This window comes from Acanthaster planci, linkage group LG01 (genome assembly GCF_054643075.1).
Source record: "Acanthaster planci isolate LZ-2023a linkage group LG01, COTS_SCS, whole genome shotgun sequence".
In the NCBI taxonomy this organism is placed as follows: Eukaryota; Metazoa; Echinodermata; class Asteroidea; order Valvatida; family Acanthasteridae; genus Acanthaster; species Acanthaster planci.
The window spans coordinates 1,274,541-1,288,689 of record NC_141777.1 but is presented as its reverse complement, the minus strand read 5'-3'; the positions used below and the strand labels follow the sequence as shown (position 1 = coordinate 1,288,689).

At 42.8% G+C, this 14,149-nt stretch overlaps 1 protein-coding gene across 2 annotated transcripts in view; it reads left to right on the top strand.

Moving 5' to 3' along the window:
- Positions 1 to 12,936, top strand: part of LOC110977635 (thyrostimulin alpha-2 subunit-like) — a 37,063-nt gene extending 24,127 nt beyond the window's left edge. For both annotated transcript variants that reach the window (XM_087137611.1, XM_087137606.1), the window contains exons 2-4: positions 4,018 to 4,159; positions 8,911 to 9,080; positions 10,687 to 12,936. In XM_087137611.1, coding sequence (XP_086993737.1) covers positions 4,048 to 4,159; positions 8,911 to 9,080; positions 10,687 to 10,788 — 384 coding nt within the window. In that variant the 5' untranslated portion in view covers positions 4,018 to 4,047 and the 3' untranslated portion in view covers positions 10,789 to 12,936. The remainder of the gene's footprint in view (positions 1 to 4,017; positions 4,160 to 8,910; positions 9,081 to 10,686) is intronic.
- Positions 12,937 to 14,149: the final 1,213 nt, after the last annotated feature.

Here is a 14,149-nt window from a genome sequence, read left to right as displayed (position 1 = left end):
TGTTGAAACCGCACGCGCGGGGGCATGAGTGGGCTGACTTGGTGGCCGGTGCTTTACAGGTGTTTAGACTACGGGAGGGCGCTCATTTGGTATCGAAAAGGTTACGGTGACTGGCTTCTGAGAAAAATAGTACTTATCATCAGAATGGAGCAGGCAGCGTGGGCCAGTTGTTTGATAAACATTGACGCTTTGTTCAGATGTTATCACGTTGTCATTCAAACTTTAAAGAGGACTTTGCAGTCAAGTTGAACAGTTAGGGTTATTGGCATTGATATGACATGGTTCAAAGTTGATTTTTTTTTGCTTCTGAGATGTATTTTGAGAAGTGTAGAATTTCCAATTGGAAAAAGGAACATAACGTTCCCTTTTTTAAGCATTATCCCGTGACAGAGTTGGAACTTCATGTGTTTCTTTGTTCAACTACATCCCTGCAAGCTTGTTGAATAAGAGGACTCATCCACTCAGCTTGATGGCTGGTGATGATTCATGCCGCTTGTCTACTCAGAAATCTTAAATTCATTAACCTGCCAGTGCTGGCGGTCCCTTGTCGTAATTACTCCGGCGCCCCTTGGTCGGTGCACTTTGAAGTACACGCACACTCATCTGGCCTTTGCTCGTTATGGTTGAAAGAGAGGCAGCACTTGCACGCTCCTGCAGCTTGGAAAGATTCACAGATAATGACTTACCAACCTTCACAATAATTAGCGAGAACGCCACAACGCCCCGTTTGTAGCTTCAGCCTTGTAATTATTTTATGGGACAAGCATTGTATCTCTATTACCCAAAGTGCGAACTTGATGCGAGGCAGAACTCGCTTGTTAAAGTCGCAGAGATGAGAAATAGATCAGTTTATGATCTATGAGGGAACCGCATAACTGTTAAGTGCAGTTGTTATCGCAAGGTCGAACTATTTTTATATTCATGGTATACCTTACTGATATAAAAGAAAATAAAAGGAGCCAGGCGGTTGTCAATACAACGCTCTTTGAATGACACACATTATACACCGTTGCAACTCCCAGACTGGTGTTTTGGGACCAACAAGACGATTATAATTTTGGTAACGTGATTTTGCGGGCCAATTTCATGGCTGCATCAGTATTACAATGTTTAGAATGATCATGATTATCGTATAATAATATTAATAATATTGTTATGTGTTTATTTTATGTTTGTATTCAATTGCACAGTGAGACAACCCCATAACCCCAGACGATTAAAGCAATAAAACTTTAACACAATGTCGGTAGGTATGACAGGCTTTTAGGGTGTTACAAGGGTAACAGAACAATGTCATATTATTCCTATTCCTGAAGGATATCAATTCCCGGAGCCATGCCAACACATTCGGTTGGCTGCAGAGGTGGCGCGATTAAACGCATTAATTTTATCTTGCCCGTCTTTTCAATGCTGTGTTTTTCCCAGCGATCACAGACGGCTGTACTAATGCGTTCAGTGAGAGGTTGAACGGTTGACTCGCTTTTCGTATAAGTGCGTGATGATCCCTGAAAAAAAAGATCATCTTGTTGATGTGTAAAGTTCATTAGCTCGTTGTCGACAGCGGAAGTGATGTGAGTGATCAACGATGCAGTGTGTTCCTGTCTTATATTATGCTAATTCGTCGCACGAATTCATTTTTTCCTCATAGGAAGGAAGTACTGTTGGAAAGCAGCGGTAATTCCGTTTCTAATCTCTGTATAACAAGGCTGTGGAAATATTGACACACGGGTATAAAAAAAAAGTCGGCGGCCACAGAGAGGGAGGGAGAACGTCCTCCAAATTTGTGCAATGCAAACAAGACGAGCGCGGCTAGCTTGTACTGGCAGGGAGAGAGTTGCCTGGAGTTGTCGATGTTTGCCGCGTCCCGCTATGGAGTGTTTTCTCTTCGGCGCGTATAGGTGCACTTTGACGGATGAAAATGGAATGTTCCCTTTCCCATGCAATCTTTACTTTGAAACGCTCAATTGGAGTTGCTGTAAAAGCCCAGGCGGTGGGGGGAAATGCTAACCCTATCCAGCACAGCTCGAATTACCGGTGCTGGGTTTAGTTGCCCTACTCGACGTAGAGGCCTGGAGCATCTAGTAAACAGCACTTAGGTGCATGAGTGATAATGCTCTTGAGTTGCTCTCTACTAGACCATTGCGTTATTAGACTGTCATCATTGGGCAGGAAATAACGTAAAAGGAAAATTTTGATAAATTCTGACGCGAAGTTCTTGATCAAATAAGAAATGAAAAACTCCAAGAAATACTCCTTTTGGGTATGCTGTCTTCAAAAATAGTTTGTATAATGAACGGGAACTAGATGGACGGTCTCGTCTTTAAGTTTTCTTGCTCAAACACAGAGCTTCTGCGCACCTGTCACCTGTCTCGAATGTATTAATTATACTTATTAACTCCCATACTATCTAATTTCACCGGATTCAGCCTTTACATTTCAGTTCTTTCGTCGATTTTGTTTCTTTGCCCTTTTGTAGTAGGACAGCCATCTTTCGCGGTTTCCAAAACAGGTCGTTTTATTTATATAAATATACACACTGAATAAGCTGTTATCAGGCCACAGTATAAGAAATGAGAACATGCTGGTCTTTGGCCACTTGAACGGAATCTTATGGGATAGATTTAATTTATTTGTTTGTTTAAAACTAGGGTCATTTCAGTATGGAGATACCTTCAAAAGTGTGTTTGCTCCTTTAACGTTTCCCAAGCAGTTTAATCAGTGGTGTATCCAGCGTTTGGTGCCGGGGGGCGGTTGGAATTCAAAAGCGAATGCGGCTTATTTCAGGCTTATTCGGCATGATGTACGGGGAGAGAAAAGCCGTACTCTCTCAGTCCAAACATCCTTGCTTTTATTTCGTGGTTGTTTTCTTAGGGTTTGGGGGCTAATATTTGATTAATAAGTGTTAGTAAACATTTTGCCAACAGCTGGATACGTCACTGAGTCTAATGTGCATTGCTTTTATGAAAACACAGCAAATTTGCGATGCATGCCCCCCCCCCAACATGCCTTGTGTACATGTGGACGTATTCGTCGTGTTTCAAAATTCTTCATTTTCCATGCCAAGTCTTTGTGACTCGAGAATTTCCTTCCCCGGTTTATCTCACGAGGGGTGCGTAGCTCGCTATCGTACTGAAAGGTTGAAAGTCCATAATGTTCACTCGTTGGATCTTCTCGTAACTTTGCCATCAGCAGTAAGATTAATGACACTAGCCAATAATTTTGAGCAAGTGGCAAGCTCGATGACATAGGCTGCACTTACTGTGAACAAACAATGATCACCGGAAAACTATAGGTCGTCGCCCGGGCTGTTCATTACAGTGAGGTTTCCCTTACGATGGGTGGACACTTAAATGGAAAGGGGGGGAGTAAAAGACAATTATCTAAACGACAAATTAGTTTACTTATGACAGGTTGCCTGTTCCCCTTATACAGGTCCATAGTCGTGACTGCAAATCTCAGTTTTGTTGCGTCGTCCAGCCACGGTGTTGAATTGCTCTACCCCCCCTCTAAAAACAAAACAAAACTTGGACCAACTGGCCTCCAGGTGACAAAGACGTTTAATTACAAGGGCTGGGTGGTATGTCAGATAAGCTAGCATAATCAGTAACTACATGTACCGCTGATAGACACTCCAATATCCACGACGCTTACGTGCGGCACTGGGTTATTTGACGGGGGTGGATGACGCCACCTTCACGCCAACCATGTCAACAGATCGTCTTCCCGCGTCAAAACTTCCGGGATACGGCTCACTGGCCCACGTTCAAGTCACCTGGCTGAAGCATCAAGGGAACCTCCTTGTACTTTTTTGTGTAATAATTAAATATAATCACAGTCATGCCCTGTGCCCGCCCTTCATAAACTCAAACACCCACCTCCGCTTCTCGCGCCGCGACCATTCATCTTTAATCTGTTGACATCCTTTTAGGATAAATTAGTGATCTATCTCTTCGAGCTCTGGTCACAGCAAGCCGACGGCAGCATTTTATTTATCTTCCTGACTCTCCTGTCTTGCAGAGGCCCTACTTCGAAGTCGTCAAAGTCGCCATGCTGTGGTGTAAGGTTGTGGTGACACTGGTCTTGCTGTCTGTCTACTTGTGCTCTCTCCCGACCGCTGATCACCTCGAGTACTGGGAGAGCCCCGGGTGCCATCTTGTGGGTGGGTTATCTCATTTTTGAACGTAGCTTGATATTCTTTCCACTGAACTCACCCTATCACGACAATGATGCCAAGGCCCATGCAGGTCAGGTCGATGAACTGAGTTGCACACTGCTCTATTCAAAATTGTCTGATTTGCTCGTAATCCTTAGTCAAAAAATGATCATTAGTACATTACGTTAGGCTTGCACCTTTGAATAAGGATGTCTTGGTATTTACAAGCCTACATGTGGAAAGACTCGATATTTTAGTGACAGGTTGTGTAATAATTATTAGGAATGAATGAAAGACAACAAAGAATTTGTAACAGATCAAAGTTGGTTTCATTGCTAAAGCACAATAAGGAAGTTCCAATCATTTGTTCTTCATTTTTTCTGTTCCTAATGCACGGTTCCTGTAATAACACAGCGAATCTGCAAATTCTAAAGGACCTCTCATTGAAGAGGTTCGACCGTACTCGAAGGAAATGTTGGTACTAGAAACTGAATAAAGGAAATTATATTAATTTAACAAACAAATTGGTTTATTTGCTCTGTTTTTATGAAAGAGAAACATGCATCGTTCGAATTCTAGCAAGAGCGTGTTAGCTGTAAGCTCACCTTTTAGTCTAAACAGCGACGATTACCTAGTTTTGCATTTAGATAGAATGACTGAGTGTAACTGACTGAAAACAAGTGTGGCCTAAAACCCCCGACAAGGCCACCAATGCATTTTATTTCATTTTCCCCTGATAGGCTATATGTATCCCCCTTGTTCTTTCATCCAGTACTCTCTATGCATTATTTACTCGTTTAAAGCATGAATCATTCATATTTATCAGTTGTCACACAGGACATTACAAAACTCTCTCAACAATGAGGTCTTTCCAGAAAAAAAGATGCAGATGCTGGGTATACGATTTAGTTTCCAACGGCACGTGCTCTTTATAATACAAATAGTAGTTTAATTGATGGAAATCGTACTATGATACTACCAATAAGCATAATGTCGAAGTCTGCCTTAGCTGTGGATGTTCTATCATGGCTGAATGCCTGTGAAACAATTAGAGTTGTTCTGTCAAAATCAATTTTGTTCAATCGGCAGGAGTGTTTGCATTCCACTTGTTCGTTGTTCCAAAATCAAACATAAAAGTCTTTTAAAAATTCAAACTTATTTCAGCATAGTAGATATGTAAGCGAGGATTATTAGTTTGAAATCCTATGCTGGCATAAAAATGCAATATTTATCAATCCACAGAGAGAACAAAAGGCTTTATTTCGGACACCGCTCTGTACCTTTTATTCATTTTCGGAGAGCGCAAATGTGTAGAATGCACACTGTCGTGAGAGTAGCCCACACGGGGCCATCCAGACTAGGCCAGGATTATATATTCCTACAGGCTCAAGGCACGGCCTTGAGCCGCGCATGTTATGTCGATGCTGAGCTGTGTTGAGCTATCCCATTCACAGAGAAATTCCAAAACGCAATTGTAAACCACGTTTGTTTTATGACATACTGTGGTTATTTTGGTAGGTTAGCTGTGGATAATAGATCCTAACCCAGACACCTCCAGCCATTTTTTTTTAAATCAAGGAAAAATCTTTTCATCAATCTGTTTTCAAATAACTGTAAGTGGTGGGCCACTATAGGGAAAGAAAAGAACGCTGTCACTCTCCGCCAGATAGCCTTTTTTGGCAGCTGCTCAATATATTTCCATAGATGACCTTTTCTCGAGTTGACATTTCATACCCTGCTTTCCTGCTGTTGGTTAATAATCCCAAATTCCCATCACTCAAATCCGACTGCTTTGCCTGTAAGTCCACTCGGTCTGTCCTGTATATTATGCGGTCGCCCGTCTCCTTGGCGAATCCACTGATCCTGGGATTGCAAAGCACGTGACATGCAAGAGTCACTTGTGCCCAGCTCGGGAACATGATCGATGGGGGGTTGCGTTGCCGATTCTGTGACAGAACATTACAGAGAAACGTTAATATCCAGACATATCAATCAAGAATCCCATAGAGTACTTCTGTTTCTTTTCTTGTTCGTTTCTTTTTTGCGGTAAAACACAGCTTGATATCCAAGAAATCTGCACTGAGTAAAAGACCCAAATTGATGGAGTTACGTGCGTGCGTACGTGCCTGAAAGTCCCACTTCCGTCAAGTGCATTAATTACCATAAAGTTTGAGTCAACAAAATGCTGGCCTTTGTCAGCCAACGGACCGTATGAAAAACAGAGCTAACAAGTACCTCCGACCACCGGGGCGGCTCCAATCGCATAAAATGTCCGGTGTTTTAGATGGAAGACAGCAGACCATGTTGTTTACCTCTGGGTTCAAACTTGATTGACCATATCCGTTGTCCAATGATAGATAGACTAATCGAGTAAGCTGAATTAGCCAATTACTACGATGGATATGCGCTCTTGCACACGTGATACCCGCAAGTGGAATATATCTTCAACCAATAGGGTTGCGATAGTGATCAAGTTCTAGAACGTTCGCGTGAGTGTGGCACCAAGCTCCACACTCACTTCTTCTCAGATTAGTCTTTACTTACTCCTCATAAATATTCGTGAAAAATTGTGGCACATCAGTGTTCAGTTCCGCATGCACGTCCTGGAAGTAGAAATGATACGCACCCACGTTGCGTCATCTTGGTGAGCATCCAGCTTGCTGCCATGCGGTAGGTATTTCTAGTAGAGAATCCAAAAATCCCTCCCAAACCCGCCCCGTAGACAATGGTGGCATGCAATCTTTACGGGACCAGTCTATTAGCCTCGAGCTGGACCAAGAAAGGGCGCAATTATCTGAGCAACGGAGGCTCCTTTGGTCGGAACTGAACTGCACTGGTTCACTAAGGTATGAAATGCACGCGCTCCAGTTGCATCACTACCAACAAAATAAACACTTCCGACCAATATGACTTTTTCAACCGATAAAGGGGTGCTTCTGCTCGAGGCGGAATGTTGTAGTGCTTGTAACAAGAGTGTTGGCACCAGACTATTTCAACTCCGTTGCCACATGACACACAGAACTCTGCAGCTCAGACACAACAATGGCGTTACGAGGAACGTTACTAGATTTCCATCATCTTACCAGTTAAATGTTTATGAGGTGTCGTAAACCATATACAGCATGGTGTATTTCATGTTGGTTCCCACCTTACCTTGCACAATCTAACCCCTGGTATTGTATGGCTGTTTTCCAATACTCAACTTCGGCTCCGTCTCAGGCTTCAACTGGTTTTTTTTTTACGACCTGACCTTGAAGCTGTAAGCGCAATAATTAGTCTAATAGTGCCACAAAACATCAAATAAGCTGCAAAGGAACCACAAATTCCAGTAATTACAATTTAATTTAAACGCTTCAGGCCCACAATGGGGGATTGGTCTCGGGGACGAAGCCACAAGACATAGACGAAATTGAGTATAGGAAAACGACAAATAATTAAAATATCCTACTATGGGTGCGTTCGATTAGCTTCTCTAAATACACCAGTGCTACACGCAAGCGAAGCCTCGAAATGAGGCTAATCGAACGCTGCAGTGTATTTGCCAAGGCATTCTGGGAAAAAGGTCAAGTCCCCACCACGTTCCATCATGTCTATGCTAGCGCTCGAACAGTCCATCCGTGACGTCATTACACTCGGGAAAGCCTCCAGAGACCCGCTCGCCAGCTGGGGTAGTGGTGGCTGACACCAGGGCAGGCAAGAAGATCACCTGATGGCTAAACGAACGCTCTTGTGTAAGTTTGACTTACACGTGTAAGCTAATGGAACATATCCTATCTGAGATATTTAAATTAGGAATTTAGTCGGTGTTTACACGTGACGCAGACTAACGCGTGCGTGGCTTGCAGGAAAATACGTGGACTTCAGCGTGCAGCTTTGAAAATACCTGTGCGATTGAGTTTGCGTTTATGGGGTCATCCTGAATAGCCAGTCAGCGTCATTTTCGTATTCAACACGACCAGAGGCTAGTGCAGGAACGCCCACGCTGCCCCTGGAGTCGAGGATGACGACGTCCTTCTTACGAACAAAAACTAACTGGGATCAGTCGAGCGTATTCTGTGCAATACGCGCACAGCTTGTCCGCAGGAGGCACACAACGTAAAGAGTACCGAAGTGAATACGTCACGCGCACAGTTCGTGTGTCAAAGGCATTAGCGCGAGAACCAGCGCGTGAACCAACACGCGCGCGTACTCCATTCGTTTGCACTGCATTTTCTGGTTCACAGTGATGTCACACTTCGGAACTCTATAAGGTTCGGTAAGGCAGTCACTAAGGCAGTAAGGAAACTCTGCCCTTTCTGTTTTCTTTTTTGTTTTATTCCACAATTGTACTTTTATTACTGTTGCTATTTTTTAATGTAGTAAATGACAAAAGACGGTTAAGCACAACTGCAAGGTAAACAAAAAATGGAATGAAGATTCCAAACTGTGCTCTTAAATAATCTACCAAATTTCACCCGGTATGTTCATGGCACTGCGATACCAGACAATTTTTTACAGATGATATTTTACAGAGCGCCGGTAGGAAATTTGTCCGTGTATGATAGCCACCCTTCCCTCCAAGATGCCCTGATAACGTAACCGATTTACTAAACAGATAGGCTGGTGCGTTCTGTGTATTTCAAAGCGAGAAGAAGCAGAGAAAATCTGCTACCACAAGATCAACAATCGTCTCAACAAAGCCCCGTCAAGCCCAGTCATTGATGATCCCAATCGCTTGTCATGTCGTCATTTCTGTCACTTTCTCTTATATCAAACAGGTTTTGTCAAGGTTGCAACAATCCCCGGCTGCCACACGGTCAGGTTTCATATGAATGCTTGTCGAGGGTACTGCTTGTCCTACTCCATTCTGGCACCCTACAGCTTAATGTCCGGCAGTCGAATCTTCAAATCAGTTGGCAACTGTTGCTCAATTCAAGACACTCACGATGTACGTATGATTTTAGGTCGGTGTAGTAAAACTAGTTGTAGACACCAACTACGGGCACATGATAACTTGGAGCTCCTGGGCCGGAAGTTTTGCATGGCAATAACTGGTCACAGGCACAAAGTAGGCATTTTCCTTTTTACTACTTTGCAAATCGAAGATGTGGTCCACGCAACATCGCGCCCACTGTATTATGTAACGCAATGCGTGCCTGTTCTCATGCAATTTGCATTGCCGGCAGCTTCATATGCCACCACATCAACGCTGGAGTGCTGTGATGCATGCGTATGCACGCATTAAACCAAATTTTAACGAAGTTAAGAATATTGCGCAGCCGTAGGCCTACGTCAGGTCTATGCACATAAACTTTTTATACGAAGCTGTGTCAAGGACTAGTCAGTGCGTGTCTTCAGGGGCACACACCATGTAACGAGTTAGCACGAGTTACAAGACGGGCATACTACTTATAAGCAAAAAGCGTACGTGCAAGTTCATCCAACCCTGAGATGAATGCAAAATAATATTAAAATGAGCCAGTTTGGTACCCAATGGTGCATGCCCAAACTGAAACGCGTTTAAGGCTAGTTGGGAACAGCGGCATGCGCGCGATAGTTTGTCCCTAACAGCGTAACCATACACCAAACTAGATTATTGGAGAAATAACGATGGCTTGCGTTAAGACGTCATGCTTGCGACACCGAATAGTCTGTGCCTTCGTGGAATAACCACTATACCATAGAGGGAAACGTATCTTTTATCTTAGTTACCATCATTATTGAAACTAGGGGAGGGAGTTCACGGGTATACACGCCTTTGGAAGGTGTGAAATGGATGGTCTATAAGCTTCACTTTTACGTTGTCGTGGTGGTCAAACTTGCCTCGTGAATTTCCTAAACTTAAACCTTCCTCAACATTATGAAGTTCCGTCTTCCGTACTGTATTCATTTGGACATTTCTTCAAGAATGACGGATTGACATTATGTTGTTGAAAGATAAGGAAGTTGAAAAATTTAATCTTAAACGCTTGAGTCTGTTTCACCGTAGCTTCTATTGTGTCTGACCAAGCCCTTTCTGAGTTCACAACAGTGCTCTGCCATTGAACAAGATATTGCTCCCAAAGCTGTTTCTATTCTCCTGATGACAGTGGCGTAGCCACGGGGGGAGGGGCGTGCCCCTCACAAATTCCCAGTGCCCCCTAGGTGCCCCCCACTAAAAAACGGGTATTGAACAAGGCTAACAAAATCTTGCCCCCAAAAACCGCACCACTGAAAGCTGGTGCTCCCATGAGATGCTGGTACCCCGTTTGGGCCCCACACTTGTAAAATCCTAGCTACTGCCTGATGGCAAGCATTAGCTTAAAGCTTTGAACGAACTTTTGCTGGAAGCCCACAAATTATGGCGTTTCTTTGGGGAAAATTTAAAGCTCCGGTAATCGGGAATGGTACGAGAAAAAAAAACGGTGTGGTACATGTGTATTTTGATGGCGTAAATATCGCCAAAACAATACCTCGTCAGTATTATATTTTAGGGTGCATACTTGTGTATGGATTGATATATGCCATAAGTTGATTAAATTTACTGTTTGCTTTTTTGAATTTCGTATGTCCAGGTGATAGTGAACCTCCAATGTCAAAACAACGAAATAAGGCAAGTGACCTACAGATCAGCTGCGTCTTGTACCTGCGCACTGTGCTCCATAGATCAATCGTAGTATGCCTTGGAGACCTCTAGAGAACATCCAGGGATTCGTCTGTTATACAGCTGTCTTTTCTTTTTTTTTTTTTTGTTCAGGGACAATCCAAAGCGCTAGCAATTTGACACACATGGGGTATTCACACACGTTCGGTGGGGGCGTGTAGGTCACCATAATGTGGTATTAAGGGTGTCGTTTTTCAACGCAGAAAAATTGTATACGCACCTTCGTTCAGTTAAAAAAGTTAAAAACATGTGAGCATTTCCCTGTCTGATTTCCTTCCTACTGTAAGTACCAAGGGTACAGGGTCTCCTTCCGCTGTACTTTGTCCCTACCCAGTCTTGTTGAAGCCAGTCTTGTTGCAGCCGGCCTTGTTGCAGCCGGCCCTGTTGCAGCCGGCCCTGTTGCAGCCGGCCCTGTTGCAGCCGGCCCTGTTGCAGCCGGCCCTGTTGCAGCCGGCCCTGTTGCAGCCGGCCTTGTTGCAGTCCTCGTTGTAGCCCTCATTGTCTTTCAACAACACCCAAAACGCAACGCAAACACCACAATTGAGTTGAACGCACGATTCGTCACTTAAAGGGGGCGTTGTTGTCTATGCTTAGTGTTTTGGGGCAAACATTTGGAATGTTTTTGTGTAGCCTTTGTGGCCTTTTTGAGGATGAGGCTACATTTTAGGGTGTTTTATACGCTTTTGGAGATGAAGGAAATGAAATTGACCAAAGAAATCGCTTTTCTCTCATTATTAAACAAAAGAAAAATTGGATCTCCCTTTTTATTGGGAGGAGGGGGTATGGCCCTCATTGCCCTCCTCATAATCCGCCCTTGGGGGTAATTGTGGGTAATTCCAGGAATTAAGGGTCCATTATTTCGTGTCCCTGTCACATCTGACGTATGATTATGAAAGTTCAGAACACATTTTCTAATTTCCACGAAAAATGAATTAATGCAAATCGTAATACAAAGAGTAGTAGTTTGAAATCAAGTCCGGTTATATTTTCATGTTAAATAACAAAGGTCAGATGTAACAGGGACACAAAAATGCCATACCTTTGGGCTCCTAATTCCTGGAATAAATGTAAGAATGTATGCAACATATTCTAGTAATATTGCAGTTTTCCGAATCTCGGTTTCCCTCCGTCAAAAAGGGTTTGTCTCCGAGGCCAAACCACTTGATGGCCTAAATAAAAATCTTTGGTCTATAAACAGCCCAATGCCCTTTCTACTGCTGGAAATGTCAAAGTTGCGTTGGAAATTAGGCAAAGCCGAAGACGAAACAGCAATTCAAAAAGAATGTATTTGTTGGTTGATCTTAAAGATTTAATGTCCTCAGGTTTATGCCTTCCTAAATTCAAGTATTTATAAGAATACTTAATAAATATACCGATCCTGAACAAGCTAAACAAAAGTTTCAAAGTTTATTTTTTTTCATAATCCAATGAAGTGTATCTACTGATTCCCCAAATAACTTCAATGTTTCCAAATTTGACACTGACATTTTACTTTATCTAAAATGAATTTTGAATGTAACGTTTTCTAAATCTACGCTGCATTAGGGTCTATTACAGACAGTTGAGGGCTCAACACTTTCACCTGACGAAGAAATAGTACATACTGAACGCCACTATGAAAAAGCTCCGTGAAAACTGAAAGCAATTACATGTATGAGAGAGGAATATTTGACCGGCGTCCTACAAATGAGTACAAATCACCTCAAGAAAGAGTGTGAGATTGCCAACCGCGACAGTTGCATATTAAACTGATTCATGTGTCATTCATCATTTTGCTGCAAACAACCCCCTTCTTCGAGAATTGTTTCGTAGAAATAGGCTTTCTCATTGCTAAGCTGCTCAATGTCCGGTGGTTTGTCTGTCGTTGTAAGTTATGTAGCTAGATCGGCAGGATCAAATCGTTTTGTAAAAATAACAATATGAAAATAAAGGCAGGGGTAATTTTAGATTAATCCGATTTGCCATCGTCGATGATTGTAATAAATACCATTTGATGTTTAATCTTTTCAAAACTTGTCCCCTCACATTGTTGTTTTTGTAAATGTTGTTTGCCATTTACAAAACCGTTGTGACAGTTTCTGGAGCACTCTCAGTTTGTCTGAGGACAATTTGATCAAAATCAACTGATCGAAATAAAAATAAGTGAACTTCTAAAAATTAATGGGTTTCCTTTTTCATTGAGAGGTAAATGTGGTCTGTTTCAATTCATGCGATCGACTCTTGACTCACTTTCATTCCGTCACTGAAAAAGTAGGTATAAGTGGGACATTATGTCACAATAAAGATTGTCAAGAACTCACTTAGACTCTGATGGTTGAAGGACGGCGAAATTGACATTAACACCAAATTGTTGCCCAATGTGACGTCAGTCTTTGCTCATAAATGCGAAATTTGGAAAAGTTTATGCCCTATGATCACTGAAATGCCCTCAGCAAAAATAGACAAAACAGACGGCAAAACTCCACAACGATACATCCAGCTTACTGACATGTCTCCAAATAGAGGCTACTGAAAAACGGGAAATCCTACAATGGCGTGGAGAATTTCAAAAGTGGTTAGCAATTAATTCGTTAAAAGGTTCACCAATAACTTTAAAAAAATTACGATGATTCCAATCGATTGCTTCTGTGACGAACAAAAAATGTACCATCGCCTGGACTTCAAAATATGGAGGTGCGTACAATCAGTCACTCTAAGCTAACGGGACAGGAGGCCAGTGCAACTGATTGGTCTGTTTCATTGTGGAGACCACAGACCGGGCGGCCAGCCGACTTCACTTGGTGCCACGTCGACATTGATTTGGATAGGATTTTGTTCTCCACGCGCGCACCACAGGGTTAATGCCTACACGTATTTGCGCGGGGATGCTTCAACCCAGATAAGGCGAAAATCGGCCAATTATGTTACTTATCTTTTCGACTAAACTTCACGACGAAACAGGACTGTCTAACAACTTTTCATGAAATCAAGCTGCACCCAAAAAGCCCTGAAATAGGCCCTCGTACTGCCCACGTGATGCGTGAAGCTTTTTGCGATTTCAAGACTAAAATTCTTAAACTTTCTCCTCGAACATGCACGCTTACGCGTGGGGTCGGTAGCTTGTAGGGTGAAGCAAGACGGCGGCCAGTTAAAATAGAGATGGACGCTATCAGCATCACCAGCTAAACTAAAGTAATCCTAAAAGATGACTTATCTTGATCAAAGGAGGGCGTTCTTTATCTGAAACACCCATTGTCGAAGTGTCCGGTAGTCACTACATATGAGAACACAAAATAAATATGGGGAAATATAGGGGGCCTGCAAAATTACGTTCCTCTACATTGCACGCGGCTGTTTTTACCTCCATGACTTGAAAAAGCTACTCTCTCTCGGGA